General features: G+C 55.8%; 1 protein-coding gene across 10 annotated transcripts in view; it reads left to right on the top strand.

Moving 5' to 3' along the window:
- The first annotated feature begins 55 nt into the window (after positions 1–55).
- TMCO3 (transmembrane and coiled-coil domains 3) overlaps positions 56–17827 on the top strand; it is a 28638-nt gene continuing 10866 nt past the window's right edge. For 4 of the 10 annotated variants that reach the window (XR_009048957.1, XM_057707044.1, XM_057707043.1 and 1 more), the window contains exons 1-9: positions 97–337; positions 2359–2438; positions 6330–6850; positions 8270–8449; positions 10015–10206; positions 11168–11296; positions 13567–13659; positions 16489–16675; positions 16751–16871. Coding sequence is in view for 7 of the 10 variants with exons in the window: in XM_057707044.1 (XP_057563027.1) it covers positions 264–337; positions 2359–2438; positions 6330–6850; positions 8270–8449; positions 10015–10206; positions 11168–11296; positions 13567–13659; positions 16489–16675; positions 16751–16871 (1577 nt within the window). In the remaining 3 variants the exon portion in view is untranslated. Of the gene's footprint in view, positions 338–2358; positions 2439–6329; positions 6851–8269; positions 8450–10014; positions 10207–11167; positions 11297–13566; positions 13660–16488; positions 16676–16750; positions 16872–17827 lie in introns of all 10 variants that reach the window. The other 6 variants (XM_057707045.1, XM_057707047.1, XR_009048955.1 and 3 more) reach the window with 6 other exon arrangements.

Below are 17827 nucleotides of genomic sequence, written 5' to 3'. Positions count from 1 at the left end.
GGGGAGGCGGCCTCGGCTCAGGCCGGCGGGACTCCGACTCCCGGCGTGCACCGCGCCTCCCCGGGCCGCCTCCGGCTCCCGGCGTGCACCGCGCCGCGCCGGGGCGCTCGGAACCCACGCCCCGCCTCCTTAAAGGGGCCGCGCCCGCCCCTCGGCCGCGTCGGCGCAGAGGGCGCTGCAGCGGGGACGGCGGGCCGCCCGGGCCCTCCCCCAGCCTGACCCGGTCCCCGTCCCCGTCCCCGTCCCCCGCCGCCACGGAGGGGATGCGGAGAAGCCCCGTCCCTGTCCTCCCCTCTGGAGAGCCGGACCCGGGACGCGCCGCGGCCGGAACGTCCGGGTGAGCGCTGCGCGGCCTGAGGTGCGGCCCTGGGGGCTCCCTCTCCTCGGCTCCCCGCGGGGCTCAGGTCCTCTCCTTCCCCAGGTCTGCTGTCCCCTCCCCGGCGTCCCTCCCCCCCCAGGGGTCCCCTTCCTGGGCGGGGTCCCCTTCCTGGGCGGGGTCCCTCCCCGGGGGGTCTCTCCTCCCCAGGTGTCCTCTATCTGAGGGTCCCTCCCCCCAGGTGTCCCCTTCCTGGGGGGTCCCTCTCCTCCTTGGGGGGGTCTCTCCTCCCCAGGTGTCCTTTTCTGGGGGTCCCTCCCCCCAGGTGTCCCCTTCCTGGGGGGTCCCTCCCCTCCCCCGGGGGGTGTCTCTGCTCCCCAGGTGTCCCCTTCCTGGGGGTCCCTCCCCTCCCCGGGGGTCCCTCCTCCCAGGTGTTCCTTTCCTGGGGGGTCCCTCCCCTCCCCGGGGGTCTCTCCTCCTCAGGTGTCCCCTTCCTGGGGGGTCCCTCCCCTCCCCGGGGGTCTCTGCTCCCCAGGTGTCTTCTTCCTGGGGGGGTCCGTTCTCGTCCCCGGGGGTCTCTGCTCCCCAGGTGTCCCCTTCCTGGGGGGGGTCCCTTCTCGTCCCCGGGGGTCTCTCCTCCCCAGGTGTCCCCTTCTTGGGGGTCCCTCCCCTCCCCGGGGGTCCCTCGTCCCAGGTGTCCCCTTCCTGGGGGGGTCCCTCCCCTCCCCGGGGGTCTCTCCTCCGCAGGTGTCCCCTTCTTGGGGTCCCTTCCTCGCTCTGGGGGTCTGGCCTCCCCCCCTCCCTAGGGGTCTCGCTTCCTCCTTCCCAGGGGTCTCCCCCTGCCCTGTCCTCACTCAGCCCCGTCGGCTCCCCCTCCTCCGGGCTTCGCGGCGCGGGCGATGCTGCACCTGAGCGCCCTTTTCCGGACCCGCGCACCTGGCGGCGGCCGCGGGGTTGCGGGGAGGGCGCGATGGGGGCGCCGGCGGAGCTGGCGAGGCTGCGGACGCTGCGGGCCGCTGGGTTGGCCCGTCTACACCCTCCCGGCTCCGGGAACGCCGCTCCACGAGCCCCTGGGGGGTCCCGGCCCCGCGCGCTGCACACCCCACCCCCCCTCCACAAACGCGGTGCGGCCCTCGGTCCCGCTCACGCGCTTGTCCAGGTGTCAGGCGGCCCCGCCCGGTCCCCGGAGGAGGACCCACGACGTGAGCCCCGAGTGTCCGCGTGATTCGGGGGCAGCCCCTCACCGGGCTGGGGAGGGGGCCTCCTGGAGGGTCGCCGCCTGTCCGGGGACAGGTCTCCCCGTGAATGACTGAGTGCTTTCCTGAGTGTGGGAAGACGCAAGGATCCGGATCCGGGTCCGTAGACGTTCCTGAGGTGTGACCGTGGCAGGGCCCGTTGTCCCAAAGCGCCGGCCCGGTGCTGTCCTGGGTCTGCGCCCCCCTCGCTGTGCTGTGCGCCCCCCGTGACTTGGTCCCCGTAGGACCGACGGGGAATGAGGTTCTGAGTTCACAGCCTTTTTCACAGTGAGATGATTTAATGATCATTTTTCCGATCAGAGTGTCCTAGTGCCTTACTGGTCCCAAATTTCTTTCACGATGTCAGTTTTTAGAAAGAGGGTGTCTTGGTGGTAGGCTTATCAATGGAATGCTTGGTTTTTGTACAGTTTAACTAACATTAAATACTTTAAAAGTTTTCATTGTCCTTAAAGTTTTCTTTTTTCTTTCCTCTCCCCCATTTTAAACTCATTCTCCAGTTCTTTTACTGATTAGAAGTGAACCATAAATTGTATTTACAGGATTATGTGTTTTATCTTTTAAGAAATACAGTTTACATCACTAAGTTGTTAAAGTGTAAAATGGGCTCTTCAAGTAAAATCTTTTGCAGATTACACTGAGGTGGATTGCTTCCATTGGGGGGTTTCTTTGCTTCCTTGGATCCTTCCACAGGCTCCTCCTTTGTTGCCTATTTTGTGCCCGGCCTGGAAGTTCTTGTGGCATCAGGAAGAGATGCTACAAATAAGTCTCATGCTTTCATTTTTCCAGAGGTCCCGCACCTGCTAACCCTGATCCCACCCCACCCACGAGGCTCGCTCCGGAATTCCTGCCTGGAGCCCCCGTGCCAGGTCAGCCCCCGACCCCGCTTAGGGCCTGTGTTCAGCTGGGTGGCCGCGCAGCCCTCCCCCAGGGGTGGGCTGTCCCAGGACCTGTGTCCCACCCAACCCCACCCCAGTGGCTGCCCACAGACAGAGCTTGCTGTCAATAAACTAGACGCTTTCAGCAGTTGAATCTGGTAAATCTGAGGCAGTGGGTCTGGAAGGTCCTGAGGAGGAGAGATGAAGGGTGCTCTGGCTACACGTGTGTAGGAGCCTGGGCGGCAGAGCTGCCAGGTGTTTACATTTTAGCCCAGTATGTGACATGGAAAAAAGCGGAGGTGCTGCGTCCCCCTCTGCCTCCCCTGCCCCCCTCCCCTCCCCATTCTCTGAAGGGCCTCCAGCGATGGCCTAGGGCTCTGTGGGTCCAATAGCAGGTGTCCCAGGAGAGAGTCCCACACACACCGCAGTCTTGATAGAACTCAGGGTTGAGGCAAGAGAGACATCTTAACTTGGTGACTCTGCTCTGAAAAAACCTGATCTTGGACTTTTCGTGTAAGACGACTGGAAGTTTTTTTGTTCTTGAGTAGGCGTAACGATGAACCCATTTGTGTTTTTATTCTAAAACATTTTTTTCTTAATCAAATAATCTCATCCATTTTAAAGTTAGGTACTATTCCGCATTTATAAAAACAAGCCAAAACCTGCTAGAAATTTGGCGAAGCTGGGGAGGTGTCTTGTAACTAGTACTGGAATCTGTGCAAATAGGACCTGTCGGCGAGGGGCTGTGCTCAGGGTGTGGGCTTTGCTGTTGCGCTCAGTGGGAGGTATCCTTGGGTTTCACTGTAGTTGAGTCATCCAGAAAACCTTTGGGGTTAGGGTGTTTTCTGCTTTAAAATATTAAAAATGTCCCGGGCATGGGTGCCACGCCTTGCAGTGTGGACGGTGAGCGTGACAGGAGCGGCGCAGTGGGAAACAGGAAGCCGTCACAGAGAGTGCTAAAGACTTTATTTTGAGATGATTATAGAGTCACATACAGATTTAAAAAATAATACAGAGAGGGACGTCCCTGGTGGCGCCATGGTTAAGAATCCACCTGCCAAGGCAGGGGCCACGGGTTCAAGCCCTGGTCCAGGAAGATCCCACGTGCTGCAGAGCAACGAAGCCCGTGCACTGCAACTACGGAGCCTGCCCTCTAGAGCCCGTGAGCCACACCTACTGAGCTCACGCACCGCAGCTGTTGAAGCCCAGGCGCTCTAGGACCCACGTTCCACAGCAAGAGAAGCCACTGCAATGAGAAGCCCAAGTACCACAGCGAAGAGTAGCCCCCGCTCGCCACAGTTAGAGAAAGCCTGCCTGTAGCAGAGACGACCCAGCACAGCCAATAATATTATTAATAATAATAATAATAATACAGAGAAACCCTATAGAGCCCTCACCCAGCGTCCCCTGTGGAAGCTCTTGCAGAGCTGTACCCTGAGAAGGAGCAGCAGAGACACAGCCCACCGCCACGCGGGGCACCGGGGACGTGCACGTGTGTGTGTGTGTAGATCTGTGCGATTCTGTCACACGTGCAAACCCATGCGGCCACCACTACTGTCAGGACACAGGACGTGTCCACCCCTCAGGGTCCCTCCTGCTGGCCCCAGCCGCCCCCCCTTCCCTGGCCCCGACAACCACTGTCTGTTCTCCAGCTCTGCAGTTTCTCATTTTAAGAAAGTTGTGTAGGGAGTTCCCTGGTGGCCTGGTGGTTAGGATGCCGGGCTTTCACTGCCAGGGCCGGGGTTTAACCCCTGGTCGGGGACCTGAGACCCGCAAGCTGAGTGGCCAAAAAAATAGAAAGTTGGTTAATGGCATCACGCGGTGAGCCGGGCAGGCTCTCCTCCCGGCCTCCAGGTCACCCGCGCTACTGTTGTTCAGTTGTCAGTTGTTCAAGATGTGGAAATTTTAAGAATTCATTATAAAACCACAACAAATCCAAAGTGTCTTTTTTTTATAATTAAAACTAACACCAACAAAATAACACTATTTATTGAAGAAAAAACATGTTACAGTTTAGTAGTTGTAGGATTTGGTAGCCAAGTTTGAAGGTGAAAGGAGATGTCTGTGAAGAAGTTTCATGTCTTGAGGGCCTGTAAATAACTTCAGTCTCATGTTCATGGTATAAGCTCTTTTCAGTGGAAACATTCGTATGACTACAACTAAAATTCTCCGAGTCTTTTCGTAGAAGTGAATAACTGCCCTCGGTGTTGTAGGGAGAGGTTTAACTAACTTCGGGAACTTGTCTGAGGAAGGAACCGGAAGTGGACCGAGGGGTTACTCACACACCCGCTGTGCAGCGGTGCATGTTTCTGAAGTTTGAAACCTATAAGAGGATCTCTTTCTGAGATCTTTTGGAGAAAACGTGTGTGTCTAGGTCTGTGCAGTTAACGATGCACCTGAAATTTGTGTCTTGGTTCTGAAAAATACTAAACGTGTGCACGTCTGAATTCTTTCTTTCCCTTGAAACAGTAGGAGCTTAGCAATTCAGTCAGTAAAATAACAGATCAGTGATATTGCTGGGTGTCACTGTGATTGGTCAGCGGTTTGTTTGTCTAAGGTGGTGACATTTACTTAGAGTTGTATGAAGAGTGTGCAGTGAAGTCAGCCCTGCTCATTTATCCTGCCCGGTTAGGAAGCGAGCTGTCCTGCACCCGTGGGTTCTCTGGGAGACGTTGGGACCCAGAGTGTCTGAACACGTATTGAAGTGGAACAGCTTCCTGGGCCAGCGTGCAGTCTTTAGTGGGTGACGTGTGATTGTCATTCTGAGCGTGGTGGCTCTCCTGTCCTCAGTGGTGGATCTGCTGAGGTGCGTGGCACGGGCGGCCCCCACCAGACCGCCAGACACTGCTCTTTGCTGCGTTCTCGTGTGGCTTTGTAAGCTCTGTCGGTACCTGCTTTCTGAAGGCTGTTGTTTCTTGGTTTGGGCAGGATTCTAGCTTTAGAAATGCACACTTACGTTTGCTAACCTACTTTGCTTGGGAAGCCAGATAAAATTCATTAGAATTGGGATTACCAGTGAAATGAAAAAATATATGTTACAGAGTAACACATGAGTCCTTGGAAACAGTGGGCTTTGCTTTCTTTTCTCTTTGGCGTGAAGACTTGGGCCTAGTTGCCAGGTTCAGTGGGTGTATTTCAGGGCGTGTCTTACTGGGTGCCCCTGCATTTGTCACCTCTGCCTTTTTTGTTCTCTATCATCCTGCCTCTGAGGTCATTCCTTCTTGGTGACCTGGGGACGCGGCCTCCACCTGCGCCTTGACCAGCCCTCCTCGGCGCCCCTCCGGCCAGGGGCGGCTCACACGCGCTGCTTGAGGTCTTCCTCAAAGGAGAAGAATCTGCCTGAGAGAAAATGCTTGAGTGTGGTTGTCGTTGGTGATTTTTTTTTTCTGTCCTTGACATCTTGTTAGCGTGTAACCGTAGACGGACGTTAGAAATTTGACCGAATTCCAGGTGCCTCAGGAGAACAGACGGTACGGCCGGGCCAGCTCCATCTCCCAGCACCTGGGAGCTGGCTCCCGGGGCCCCTTGTCTGTAGCGGGAGAAGTGGGAGGTGTTTCCCACCTTTGATACATGGACTCTCTTAAATGGAATTAGCTTTGGTCTTTTGCACACCTTAGATTTAGTAGATATGAGGCTGAGTTTACTGTAAAAAGTTGCCTTTAAGTTCAGATGTAACGTTTAATCTCAACTGTTCATCAGGCACCAAACTTTAACATTCAGTGTTTGATTGTAATCTCGGTGCAGTAAATAGTTCAGATGTTAATCTAGGAAAAATAACATTTTCCTCAGAAACGTGATAATTTTTAGTAATTATTTAATACTTTAATCTCAATAGCAATGAATCATCGTTCAACTCTAGGTGACGACACATCTCTTTTTCAGCTGAAACTGTCTGTCTGCAGCGCACGCCCGCCTCCGCAGGACTCCGCCCTGCCGGGCCCTGTCCCCGGAGCTGCATCATGAAGGTGTTGCGGGAGAGCCCTGTGTGGATGTGGCTCCCGTTCCTGCACCTGCTGGCGAGCGGAGCGGAGCACGAGGCGCTGGCCAGGCACGCCATCAGGTTGTACCGGGGCCGCGGGGCGGCCGCCGCCCAGAGGAGGCAGTGGGTCCTGGACGGCTGCAGGAAGCTCTCCGGGCTTCTTCGCCAAAAGGCCGTGGTTCTTAACAAACTGAAAAATGCCATCAGAGCAGTGGAAAAAGACGCTGGCCTTTCAGATGAGGAGAAGCTCTTTCAGGTGCACACGTTTGAAATTTTCCAAAAAGAGCTGAATGAAAGTGAAAACTCAGTCTTCCAGGCCATCCACGGACTCCAGAGAGCCCTGCAGGGCGACTACAGGGACGTGGTCAACATGAAGGAGAGCATCAGGCAGCGCCTGGAGGCCCTGCGGGAGGCGGCCATCAAGGTGGGGCCGGGGCGGCTGGGGCTGGGGTGGGGGAGGCGCTTCAGCAGGTGGGGCCCCTGCCCGGCCCAGCAGCTGCGGGAGAGTCGCTGCCGCTGCACACCTAGCAGAGGCAGCTTGAGCACCTCTGCGAGTCTCTAATGCTCGTCTCCAGGGCGGAAATCCCTGGGTATTGACAAGAGTTATGCATGGTCTCCCACTGAAATGAGGTGGAGATAAACCCAGTGTAACCGCTGTCCGCATTTCCAGTTTCTGACAAGAATTGCTTTTCGTGTGAAGCCTGAGTTTCTTCAAGGCCCACATGCTGGGAACAAAAATATTAAAGGTAGTTTTAAACAAATGTATACATTTGAATTACAGAGTTTGATGAAGTATATTTTTAAATTGATGAGAAGAAACTGCTATTGTATCAAATGTGATAGTTACATAACATTTTAAAGCTGTCATTTAAGCTGTTTATTATGTACCAGGCACTTTAAATATACAAAGTATCATTTTATCTTCATGGTAAGGCTGTAATATTAGTATACAGCTTAAAATGTAGAGATGATACAAAGTATTAAATTTTTTTTACACGTGTGTGGCATTTTTCGGTAGAAGTATGAGGACGGGGTAAGTAGCCCCTGGGCTCGGTGGTCCTGTCTGGTGTCAGGAACTGGCTGTGACGCCCCTCTGAGCAGGGTCACTGCCTTCCCAGAGCCTCCCCACGGGGAGACGTGAAGTCCTTGGCGTTACAGAGGGATTTGCAGGGGTGTGGGTTTGAGGTCTTCCTGTGGCACAGAGAGTAGGTGTGAGTTTGAGTGACCCTGGCCCACACGCACGTACTCTGCGGGCTCTGCCTCACGTGGCTGAGGTGGTCCAGGCACCGGGGACCGTGGAGCTGGGGGCACTGAGCACAGGCCGCGCAGCAGCCGGGCTGGGGCCTGGGCCTGTCCTCCCCGGCGTGCGTGCGGGGTGAGGGTGTTGGCTCGGGGCTGCCCGAGCTGGAGTGCGGCCGTGTGACACACGTGTGGGACGCTGCTGCCGGCACCATCTGTCAGCTGTGCACGTGAGTGTGTGTCAGGCTCTTCGGGAACAGCACATTTGTGACTTGGACCTCGACTGTGTGTCCGCGTAGAAACGTGTGGCTGAAGAGTCAGGTCCCACAGCGGTGCCTCTGCGCGCAGTGGGCATCATGCCTGGGGCGGCCTCTGTGCTCGGCGGGTGGTTTTGTGTGAAGAGACGCCCCTCAGCATCTCTTCACGGTCGTGTGTGTGTGTGTGTGTGTGTGTGTGTGTGTAAGCAGCCTTCCTGCAGGGTGTGCTCGAGGAGTCTGAGTGCCCTGGGGCACCCGGCCTGCCCTGCAGTCTGTCCGTGGTGCGGGCGGGTCGTCCAGGTTTGCTTCTTAACAGACGCCATTCTTCCTTTCTTATGAATGAACAGGAAGAGACAGAGTATGTGGAACTTCTGGCAGCAGAAAAACATCAAGTTGAAGCTCTTAAAAATATGCAGCATCGAAACAAAAGTTTATCCATACTTGATGAAATTCTTGAGGACGTGAGGAAGGCGGCAGACCGTCTGGAGGAGGAGATAGAAGAACACGCTTTCGATGACAAGAAGTCAGTAAGTAGCATCCGGAGCGCCTTGCTGAGCTCCTGAGGGCACGCGTGCTTGGAATTGTCTGCAGGCGTATTTTAGCGCTGGTTGAAAATGTAGACGAAGCTAAAACACTTCTGTGCCGTAGGAAGTAACTCGTGTGGCCCTAAAGACGCTCTCTGGTTTCCTCTGCTTCCTCCCTGGGTTTGGTCAGCAGCTCGGGCTCTGGTCGCAGGAAGCTGGCCCTGGACGGTTGCGTTTCAGTGCTGATCTGCCCGGGGAACAGTGGCCCTCTCCTCACAGGGCACCATCTCCGGGTCCGAAGCAGAATGTTAGACGGCTTGCTTGTTGTGATAGGCTCAGGGTTCTTTGGAAAGATGAGATTAATTCCAGGAATTGACTGTGAGTCTTGGAATGGACCCAGAAAAGGGTTAAGTAATGATGGCAGACCAGAGCAAGGTTGGGGAAGGAAGGGAGGGAAGAGTGGAGTGAAAGGCACTTAGTGAGTCCGGGGCGGGGGAGGCTCTGGGCTGCAGGGCTTTGTGGCTGGGAAAGCGTGGCCTTGCCTTTACCCCGGCTCACCGGGCCCTCGTCTTCCACGGCTCTGGGCGCGTCCACACTGGCCCTCTCCGGGTTCTTTGGGACGCCAGCCACGTCCTGTGTTTCAGTTTAGCCTGACACCGTACCCCTGGGGGTCGCGCAGGCCCCACGGGTCCAGGCTCCGCCCAAGATGTGCCCCATTTCAGATGCCAGCTGTCCCCTCTGCGGGCTCCGTAGTTTGCTGGAGTGGCTCACGGAGCCCCGTCTGCTTGCTGGGCTGCCGGTTTGTCCTGGAGGGTGCAGCTCAGGTGGGAGGGGGCGGGGGCAGGGTGGGGAGCCCCCGCCTGCTCTGGGCCCGGCACCCTCCCCCTAGACACCTCCGCACGTTTAGCGACCTGGACACTCTTGGAAGCCCACACTTGACGGGTCTCTGTGGGGCTTCGTGATGTAGGCTTGTGACAAGCCCGGCCTCCAGCCCCTCTGCCCTCCCGGAGGCCCGGATGGGGCTGTGGGTTCAGCCCGCAGCCAGCTCCTCTGCTGACCAGCCCTCTCCCGTGGGTACCTGGGGGCTTTCCACCATCTCCCCCTCCCCCCCACCTGAGGTCAGGTGAGTTCACAGGGGGCTTCTTTTGAAGGACAAAACACTCCTTTCAGCTCTGCTGCTCGGGAGCGATTTCAAGAACTGGGGCCAAAAGGCCAAATATAAGATAAGGTGTTTACATCAGTCGCTGTTTATCACTCAGGAAGTTAGGAGGGTTTGGGGAACTGTGAGCAGGCAAGGGTCAGAGACCAAATCTGTGTCTCTTGTCACAGATCGCAGTGTCTCCCCCGAGTCCGGTAGAGCAGGTGTTTGGAAGTAATAGGGTCCTGAACACTTCCATCCTTAAGTCACTTTTTCTATTGAAACTACTTTTCTAATTTTCTAACTTACTGGTCTCTCACCACACTTGATAGAATACTGAAAACATTCTTCTGTATAGGACTTACTCTGTAAATTTGAACTTGAACACATTTAACTGGTTTTAGTGGCATAACGTTGGTCATTCTTACAGGTCAAAGGGGTCAATTTTGAGGCAGTCCTGCGGGTGGAGGAGGAAGAGGCCAATTCCAAGCAGAACCTCACGAAACGAGAGGTGGAGGAGGACCTGGGCCTGAGCATGCTCATCGACTCCCAGAACAACCAGTACATCCTGACCAAGCCCAGGGACGCCACCATCCCACGGGCAGACCACCACCTCATAAAGGTAGCCCCCGCCCCCGCCGGGCACCCGTGTCCGCTGTCTAAAAGCCGGTTCCACCGACATAGCTCATTCTCCAGGGGCAGGGAGGGTTTGGCTGTGGTTTCACGTGTGGCCTGCTTAGAGCGGGGGGGGGGGGTGGGGGGATGGCGTGGCCGCCTCCCCCAGAGCTGCCGGTGCCTGAGGGGCAGACTTGTGCCCTCCGAGGAAACCAGGCCAGTGAGAGGATGTGGATTATCTGGACTCGAGGTGGACGGTGCTGTGGTTCCGGATCACTGTTTGGATTTGGACCGAGTGAGAGGCAGGTGTGAGAGTGACAGGGTCCAGATAAATCGCCAGGTCTCAGCTAAACGCCCCAACACTGGAGTCTGTGCAGGAGAAGAGACCCCGGCAAAGAACTCAGTCTTCAAGGGGCTGCCAGGACAGACGGCCGAGGGGCAGATAAAGGGTCCCCGCTGTGTGAGGGGTGGTCCCTGCATCGCCATCTCTGTCGCGAATGGGGAGGTAAAAGCCAGCAGGCGTGTGGCCTTCACTGGTTATGACCGGGACTGGGAGGGGCTGAGGCTGAGACGGCAACTTTGGTGCCCTCTGCGCGGGGCGGGGTCTCCACTGCACGGTTACGCCCCTCCCCTCGTGTATGTAGCGTAGCTTCTGGGGAGACGTCCGCCTGGGACCAGCAGTGGCAGCATCCGTCGAGGAGTCTCGCCTGGCTCGGTGGGTCGGGCTGGGAAGGGCGCCCGGACTCGAGCCCTGAGACCGCCCTCGCCCTCACAGCTCTCGGAAGACTGTCCCGGGGTCTGCGAGGAGTGGCTGTCATTGTCCGCGAGCCTCACCTGCTCCCAGAGCTCTCCCTCTGCCTCCTCACCTGCTTTGCTTCCCACTCAGTGAGGTCAGGGCCCCGCCCGCTCCTTCCTCTTGCCGACTGTGTCTCAAAGGTGTGTTTCCTGTCTGTCTGTCCTTCTGTTAGGACATCGTCACCATAGGGATGTTGTCCTTGCCTTGCGGCTGGGTCTGCACGACGGTCGGGCTGCCGACCATGCTGGGTTACATCGTCTGCGGGGTGCTGCTGGGGCCGTCCGGGCTCAACAGCATTAAGGTGAGAACAAGCACAACTGCTTGGCGCCCGCTGCGCGTGCGGGAATGAGGACAGCAGTGTCCTGTCTTTTCAGGTTTCCTAAGGAGTCTCTAAAGTGTAGGAAAGGCAGCTGTTCATTGCCGAGTGAGCAGTGCCACCGGGGAAGATGACCACGTTAGTTTTAAAGACTCTGCTTGCAGCAGTGTCGTGGACGGGATTATTCAGACACTGAAAGGAGCTGAAAGTGCCGGATTAAATGTATTTTTAAAACATGCCTGACACACTGAGAAGCTGGTGAAGCAGCGAGCCGTGGTCCGGCGGGCTGTGGGCATTGTGAGTCCCGGGAGGTGCGGGGCCGGAGGCGGCCTGCTGAGCAGGTGGAGGGGCGCTGTCCCGTGTGGGCTTCAGGCTGTGTCCGCCCACAAAACACAGTGTGGACAGAAGGGAAAGAGAAGGCCAGGAAGAGGTGGCCTGGCGCCACCCTGGAGGACCCCCTGGTGCCCCCCGCCCCAGGTGCCCCGCTGTGGGTAGAACGGGAGTCGGTGAAGCAGGGGAGGGCGGAGGCTCCACCTGCAGCCTCACCCCCCTCAGCGTAGCGCACCTGCACGGGTCTGCAGGGTGCCCAGGGTCCCCTCAGCGGGGTGCACGGGGGAGGGGGCGGGGCTGACGGGTCCTGACAGCAGGCGGGGACCTTGGTGGGGCGGTTGAGCATAGGTGAGGCTGGGTGGCCTCTGGGAAGCCTGGTGTGATGCGACCTTTTGTACGGGATTGAAACAGTGTAAAAGCTGTAGGTGAAGCTGCCTGCCCTGTGCCAGCTCTCCCCTCCCGGGACATTAGCAGACAGGAGGGGACACAGACGTGTTTTCCTTTTCCTTTCTTCCTGATGACAGAGATAGCTCGTGCAGAGAAGCAAGGCTAAAGATCTAGGTAATGGATCCAGCTGGGCACTGTGAGTGTTGTACTTCTTAATAAATTACCTACAGCATGGAAAAATAATACAACTACAGGAGATAAAAATACCGAGATCAGGACTTCCTTCCCTGGTGGTCCAGTGGTTAAGACGTGGCGCTCCCGATGCAAGGAGCCCGGGTCTGATCCCTGGTCAGGGAATTAAATCCCACCTGCTGCATGGCGCGGCCAAAAAACCCCAAACCAAAACAAAACCCAAACAAACAAACACAAATACAGAGATAAAATTACCAAGATAAAATTCCAAGATCCTACTAGCCACATGTGGGGGTGGTTAATGGAGAAAGTATAATTGTATATAATTGTACCCCAGTATTTATGGGAGTTAGTGGGCTTTCATTTTCTAAGTCGAGAAGTACAGGTTTAAGTATGTTACTTTGAAGTCAGGTTGCAGCCCGGTTTTCAAGAGGGAAAAAAAAATAGCAGCCATCAGGAAGCATAAAAAGCAGAAGACGTAGAAGAAGTGAGAGCAAAGATGTTCTATGACAAATGTATGTGGAGTAAACTTCCCTAAGAAAACATACAGGTTTGTAGATGGTGTCAGGGGAAAAAAAGTACAGTAAACGAGTTGAATAAAAATAAAGTGACTAAAAGGTTGAGAGTGAAAGGAGGAAAGATGCCGATAAAAAGAGGGCGGGTGGGTGGCGTTCACAGCCGGCAGACCCAGGAGGGGCACGGCAGGGCCAGGGGGGCACACCAACCCACGGAGGCCTGGACTCTGTTTTCACATGTTCAGGAAACACGGAAGCCGTTCGTGGCCCCAATGAAAAGCTCACGTGTGAATAACATAGTAGTACCGAGTGTGCTGGTGTAGACAGCCTTCTCTACTGTAGTGCAGGAACACAGAAGGCAGAGAGCAAGTGAGGAGCGCTGTACGCCAGGACCTGCGGGGAGTGGCCTGTTGTGGTCCCGGAGGACACCCCCCAGTCTGTCCCACGCAGACCCGGGGAGAGGAAAGCCCTCTTACTAGCTAAGCGTCCCACTCAGGTTTCGTGCCTCTGCGTCTCCAAAGACGCTGATGGAAGGAAGCAAGGGAAGTCACGGTGGCAGTTGATGAACTGAAAGGTGAATTCACGAGCTATTTCCTAGGAAGTAAATAACACTGTTCCTCCAGCTAATCAAGGGAAAGGAAAAAAGGCACCACAGCCAGGAGGTTCAAGTTATCTCAGATATAGAGGAAATTCAGGTAATTTTTTTTTTTTAAATGCTGGGCTTTTGTGGGGAGTCCCACTGAGGTTGTTAGGACAAGGTAGTTCTGTGATGTACAGGTGGTATCTTAAGGACGGTAAGTGACACGGTCTTACAGCTTTCTTGTCTTCCAGTCGACTGTGCAGGTGGAGACGTTAGGAGAATTTGGTGTGTTCTTCACTCTCTTCCTCGTCGGCTTAGAATTTTCCCCAGAGAAGCTGAGAAAGGTGAGTGCAGCCGTGTGCCTGCATCCCTGCCCCACGGAGGCGAGCACGCCCTGTGCTCACCGTCCACGTCCGTCTGTGACTCGCCCAGCGGATTGTCTGTTGAGGGTAGAATATGATGTTGTAGTTTGATGTCATTTTTGGAACATAAATTTCAAAAGATGAAGTGTTTTTTTAAAATAAAGAGTGACGGTTCAGTGAATAAATGGAATGGCTTCCATGCGACTAATTCCAAACCGGGTCTGAGAAGTGCTGTGTTCAAGCGTACTAATTTGTGGGCCCCTCCAAGAGGGTCTGACGCTGCTAGAGGCGAAATCTCATAGGGATTGAATATTCAGTGTGTCCCTCTGGGGGAAAATGTGTGGTTCTAATTCCTAAATGACTGGCACATTTTGATGTATTGCCTTGTCGCTGTAGGATGGAAACATCTGGAAGGTTAATAGTGTTTAGGACCGTGTGTATGAATAAATGTTAAAATAGTGGAAGCAACAGTTCCTCCTAAATTTGTTGGCTTTTAGAATGACTACTTTGAAAGCTGGAGTATTCCAGAATGGGAGTGGAGTTAGGTTGGAAGTGAATTAATGAAAAGCTGCTTTGTGTTTGAACAGACACAAAGAGGGAGAAGCTGATGAGAAAACTGATGGGAGGCGGGGAACGACAGGGAGGCTACTGGTTACGGGAGAGGGCAGCTCCGCCCCGGCCCGGTTTCGCCCACTGGCTCAGCTGGGACACTCGTGTCGACCAGCGGGGGCTCCGTGGCCGTGCAGGGGGTTGCCGGGTGCCCTTGCACCTGCGTGGCAAGTGTGACGTGGGTGCCCCTTTTGGGGAGCAGCCCGGCAGTTTGGCTCAGGAGCCTCGCCAGGTTCACGTCCTTTCACCTGCAGTTCGGCTCCTGGGTCTCCAGGCAGAGGGAAGAGTCAAGTGCACGTTTTGGTCTTTATTTTTAAAATTAGCCCCTAAAAGGTATTCAGCTCCTCAATGTAGCGTTTTTATAAAAGATTCAAAACAACCTGAGTATCTAACGGTTAAGCTGTGATGTAGCTGCTGGATGGAGTATTATGTAGCCACTTAAAAATATTTTATTACAAGAATGTGCAGTAACAAAGGAAAATGTTAAAATGCTAAACTTCAAAAGAAAAAAGTGAGCATATAGTGTGACCGCAGCAACGCAGAAGGAGCCCAGACGCACAGGAAAAAACGTGCAGAACAGCTGTGCGCGTCTCTCCGAGTCCTCCCTGGCCACCGGCGTGCTTCCCCTGGGCGGGGAGGGGAGTCGTCTCGGGCTGAGCCCACCCCTTTCCCGTCTCCTCTCTCTCTGCGAAACGTCCGTTTGTCCGTCCACTGATGACGCCCTTCCTGTCAGTGTTCCTCCTCACACAGCGTCCCTCGTCAGTTCAGGGTTTTCTCCAGGTACTTTGGTATCTTTCTCATGCTTCTGGTGTCATCACCTCCAGGTGTTCATTTCTGAATCCAAAGTTTAAAGAAAATTGGCCACTTCCTTGGGTCCTAATGTTGCGCTGTATGTTGTGGCCTGGACGGAGGGGCTTGGCGAGGACCTGCAGGGTCTCCCGGGAATGCGAGCGTCTTCCCCGGTGGCCCTGTGAAAGCACAGCCTGGACCCCTGGGTGTTCACGTGTGTCCAGTTTATAGACGTTCATGGCCAGCAGCGGTGTTACCTCGAGGTCGGGAGCAGGGAGGGGCGGTGTCTAACCCCCCACCCCACCCCCAAGCCCCACGTCCCCGGCACGGCCATCTCGGCTGGCAGTGTCCTCACCCGGGCCGTGGGGGGTTGGGGAGATTCAGGCGTCCTCTGGCTCCGGGGGTCTCGTAATCGTCTTGCCCCGCATTGCGGGGCTCGGTGTTAAATAAGAAGGTGACGTCATTCACCGTGACGTTCGCGTGTCCTCCTCAATGTGACACGGTTTTGTGATGCTTTGGGGATTTCACGCCTGGCGATGCAGCCTGAGGCAGGCCTTGCAGGCACAGGTGTGTGTCGTGGGTCAGGGCAGGGCTTGGACGTGGACCAGCCCCTGTTGGGTGCCTTTGGGTCTGGGACAAGCTGGGGTCTCTCGTGTCCCCTCTGCTCCGATGTCCCCAAGTGCCATGGAGCCTGGCTGCTCCCCGCCTGGCGGCCCTGACCCTCCACCTGCACCAGGAGTGCATCCCGCCCCTTCGTAGTCAGGCCCTGCGCTCAGTGCGGGTTTTCTTTTATTTCTCAGGGATGGATGACTGACAGCTCTAGCGCAGCCTGAGGTACCGGTGTGATGGTTCTGAGTTGAAGGGTCTCCTGCCGTGTAGGGTACCCATGTGACCGTGTCACAGTGGGAAATTACTTGGCAGGGTTTGGAAGAATTAGTAGTTGCTGGCAGGCCCCTGTCGGGTCTTGTGTGAAATCTGCTAGAGGCCTGAGTGGAGATGGCTCAGAGCCGCCCGAGGCTGTGCGCTCCTTCCTGGGCCTTGTCGCTGAGGCCGCATCTCTGTTCTGCATCTTCAGTTGTCTCGTTTATTTGTGAATCGCCTGGGCCGCCCAGGTGACACTGACTTTCCTGGAACCCCAGCAGGTGCTGTTTCCGTTAGAAGAGGGGGCGGTGGGGGTCCCCAGCTCCAGCTGTGTCCTGAGGATGGGGATGCGCTTGGCGAGGGAGGGGCCTGCTTCATTCGTAACAACGCCCAGCGCGCAGTGACCGCAGTGACCGTAGGAGAGTGCCCCGGTTTTCGTGGTGTCCTGCTCGTGTGTTTCCTGCAGGGCCGGCCGGCTCCTGGGCAGGCGTGCACGTGCTCTGCGGGGCCGTGGGCACTGAGGGCTGTGCACGCCCCTGTGCTCTCTCCCAGGTGTGGAAGATCTCCCTGCAGGGGCCCTGCTACATGACTCTGCTCATGGTGGCCTTCGGCTTGGTCTGGGGCCACCTTCTGCAGATCAGGCCCGCCCAGAGCGTCTTCATCTCCACCTGCCTGTCCTTGTCGAGCACGCCGCTGGTGTCCAAGTTCCTCGTGGGCAGCGCCCGCAGTGACAAGGAAGGTAGGTGGCGGCGCGCTCCGCGTGGGGGGTAGAGCTCCCGGCCCCCGGGCCGCGCCCTTAACGCCTCTCTCCCAGCAGGTGACGTGGACTACGGTGCGGTGCTGCTGGGGATACTGGTGGCGCAGGACGTGCAGCTGGGGCTGCTGGTGGCCGCCCTGCCCGCCCTCCTGCAGGCGGGGGCCGGCGCTCGCGCCAGGTAAGCCTCCTGCCCTGCCCCGCTTGAGAGCACGGCTTGCTTTTCTGGCTTCAAATTGTGTGTTGATCGAAATACTATTTAGCGCCTTTTTCCAAACACGCAGTCCGAGCTCGTGCCGCACAGGCCGGGAGCTCAGAGTGACACCAGGCGGCGCTGCCGGCGCACAGGTCCAGCCCCGCGGGGCTGGGCGTTGGCCTTGCTTCTTCCTTCCGAACCTGCGTGCTCTTCTTTCTTGGTCCTGCCTCATTGCACTTTGCTGAATAAATGGTGAGAGTAGACGTCCTTGCTTCTTCCTGATCTTGAAGGGAGAGCGTTCGCCTTTCCCACCGTTTAGTGCGATGTTAACGGCAGGATTTCTGTAGCTGTTATTTGTCAAGCGGAAGGAGGCTCCTTTCTCTCCTGTTTGCTGAGTGCTTTTATCGTGAGTGGATGTTGGATTTTGTCGAATGCTTTTTCTGCCTGTATGGATAGATTCGTGTGCCGTTCTTCTTTACCCACGTGTGTGGGGATCATGCTGAGTGGCTTCTGAAGGCTGAACCAGCCTCGCACGCCTAGAATAAAGCCACGTGGTCGTGGTGTGTGAGTCTCTCCGTGCACCACCCCATCCACGTTGCTAGTGTTCTGTGGAGGGTTTTTGTGTCTAAGTTCATGAGAGATGTTGGTGTGTAGTCTTCTTCTGTTTTCGCTGTATCTGGTTTTGGTATTAGGGTGATACTAGGTTTATAAAGTGATTTGGGAGGTGTTCATTCCTCTTCTGTTTGCTCTTTTCTAGAAATCAGTGCGTAAAATTGCTGTTGATTCTTCCGTAAATGTTTGGTGGAGTTCTCCAGTGAAACCATCTAGGTCTTGAGAGTTCCTTCTTGGGAGTTACCTGAAGTTACACATGCAGTTTGCTTTATAGCTATAGGGGCACTCAGATTATCTGCTCCTGTTGTTGAATTACGCTAGTTTGGTTT

Source organism: Hippopotamus amphibius, chromosome 14 (genome assembly GCF_030028045.1).
Source record: "Hippopotamus amphibius kiboko isolate mHipAmp2 chromosome 14, mHipAmp2.hap2, whole genome shotgun sequence".
Classification (NCBI taxonomy): Eukaryota; Metazoa; Chordata; class Mammalia; order Artiodactyla; family Hippopotamidae; genus Hippopotamus; species Hippopotamus amphibius.
The sequence above is the reverse complement of the archived record's forward strand: the minus strand, read 5'-3'. Positions and strand labels throughout refer to the sequence as shown.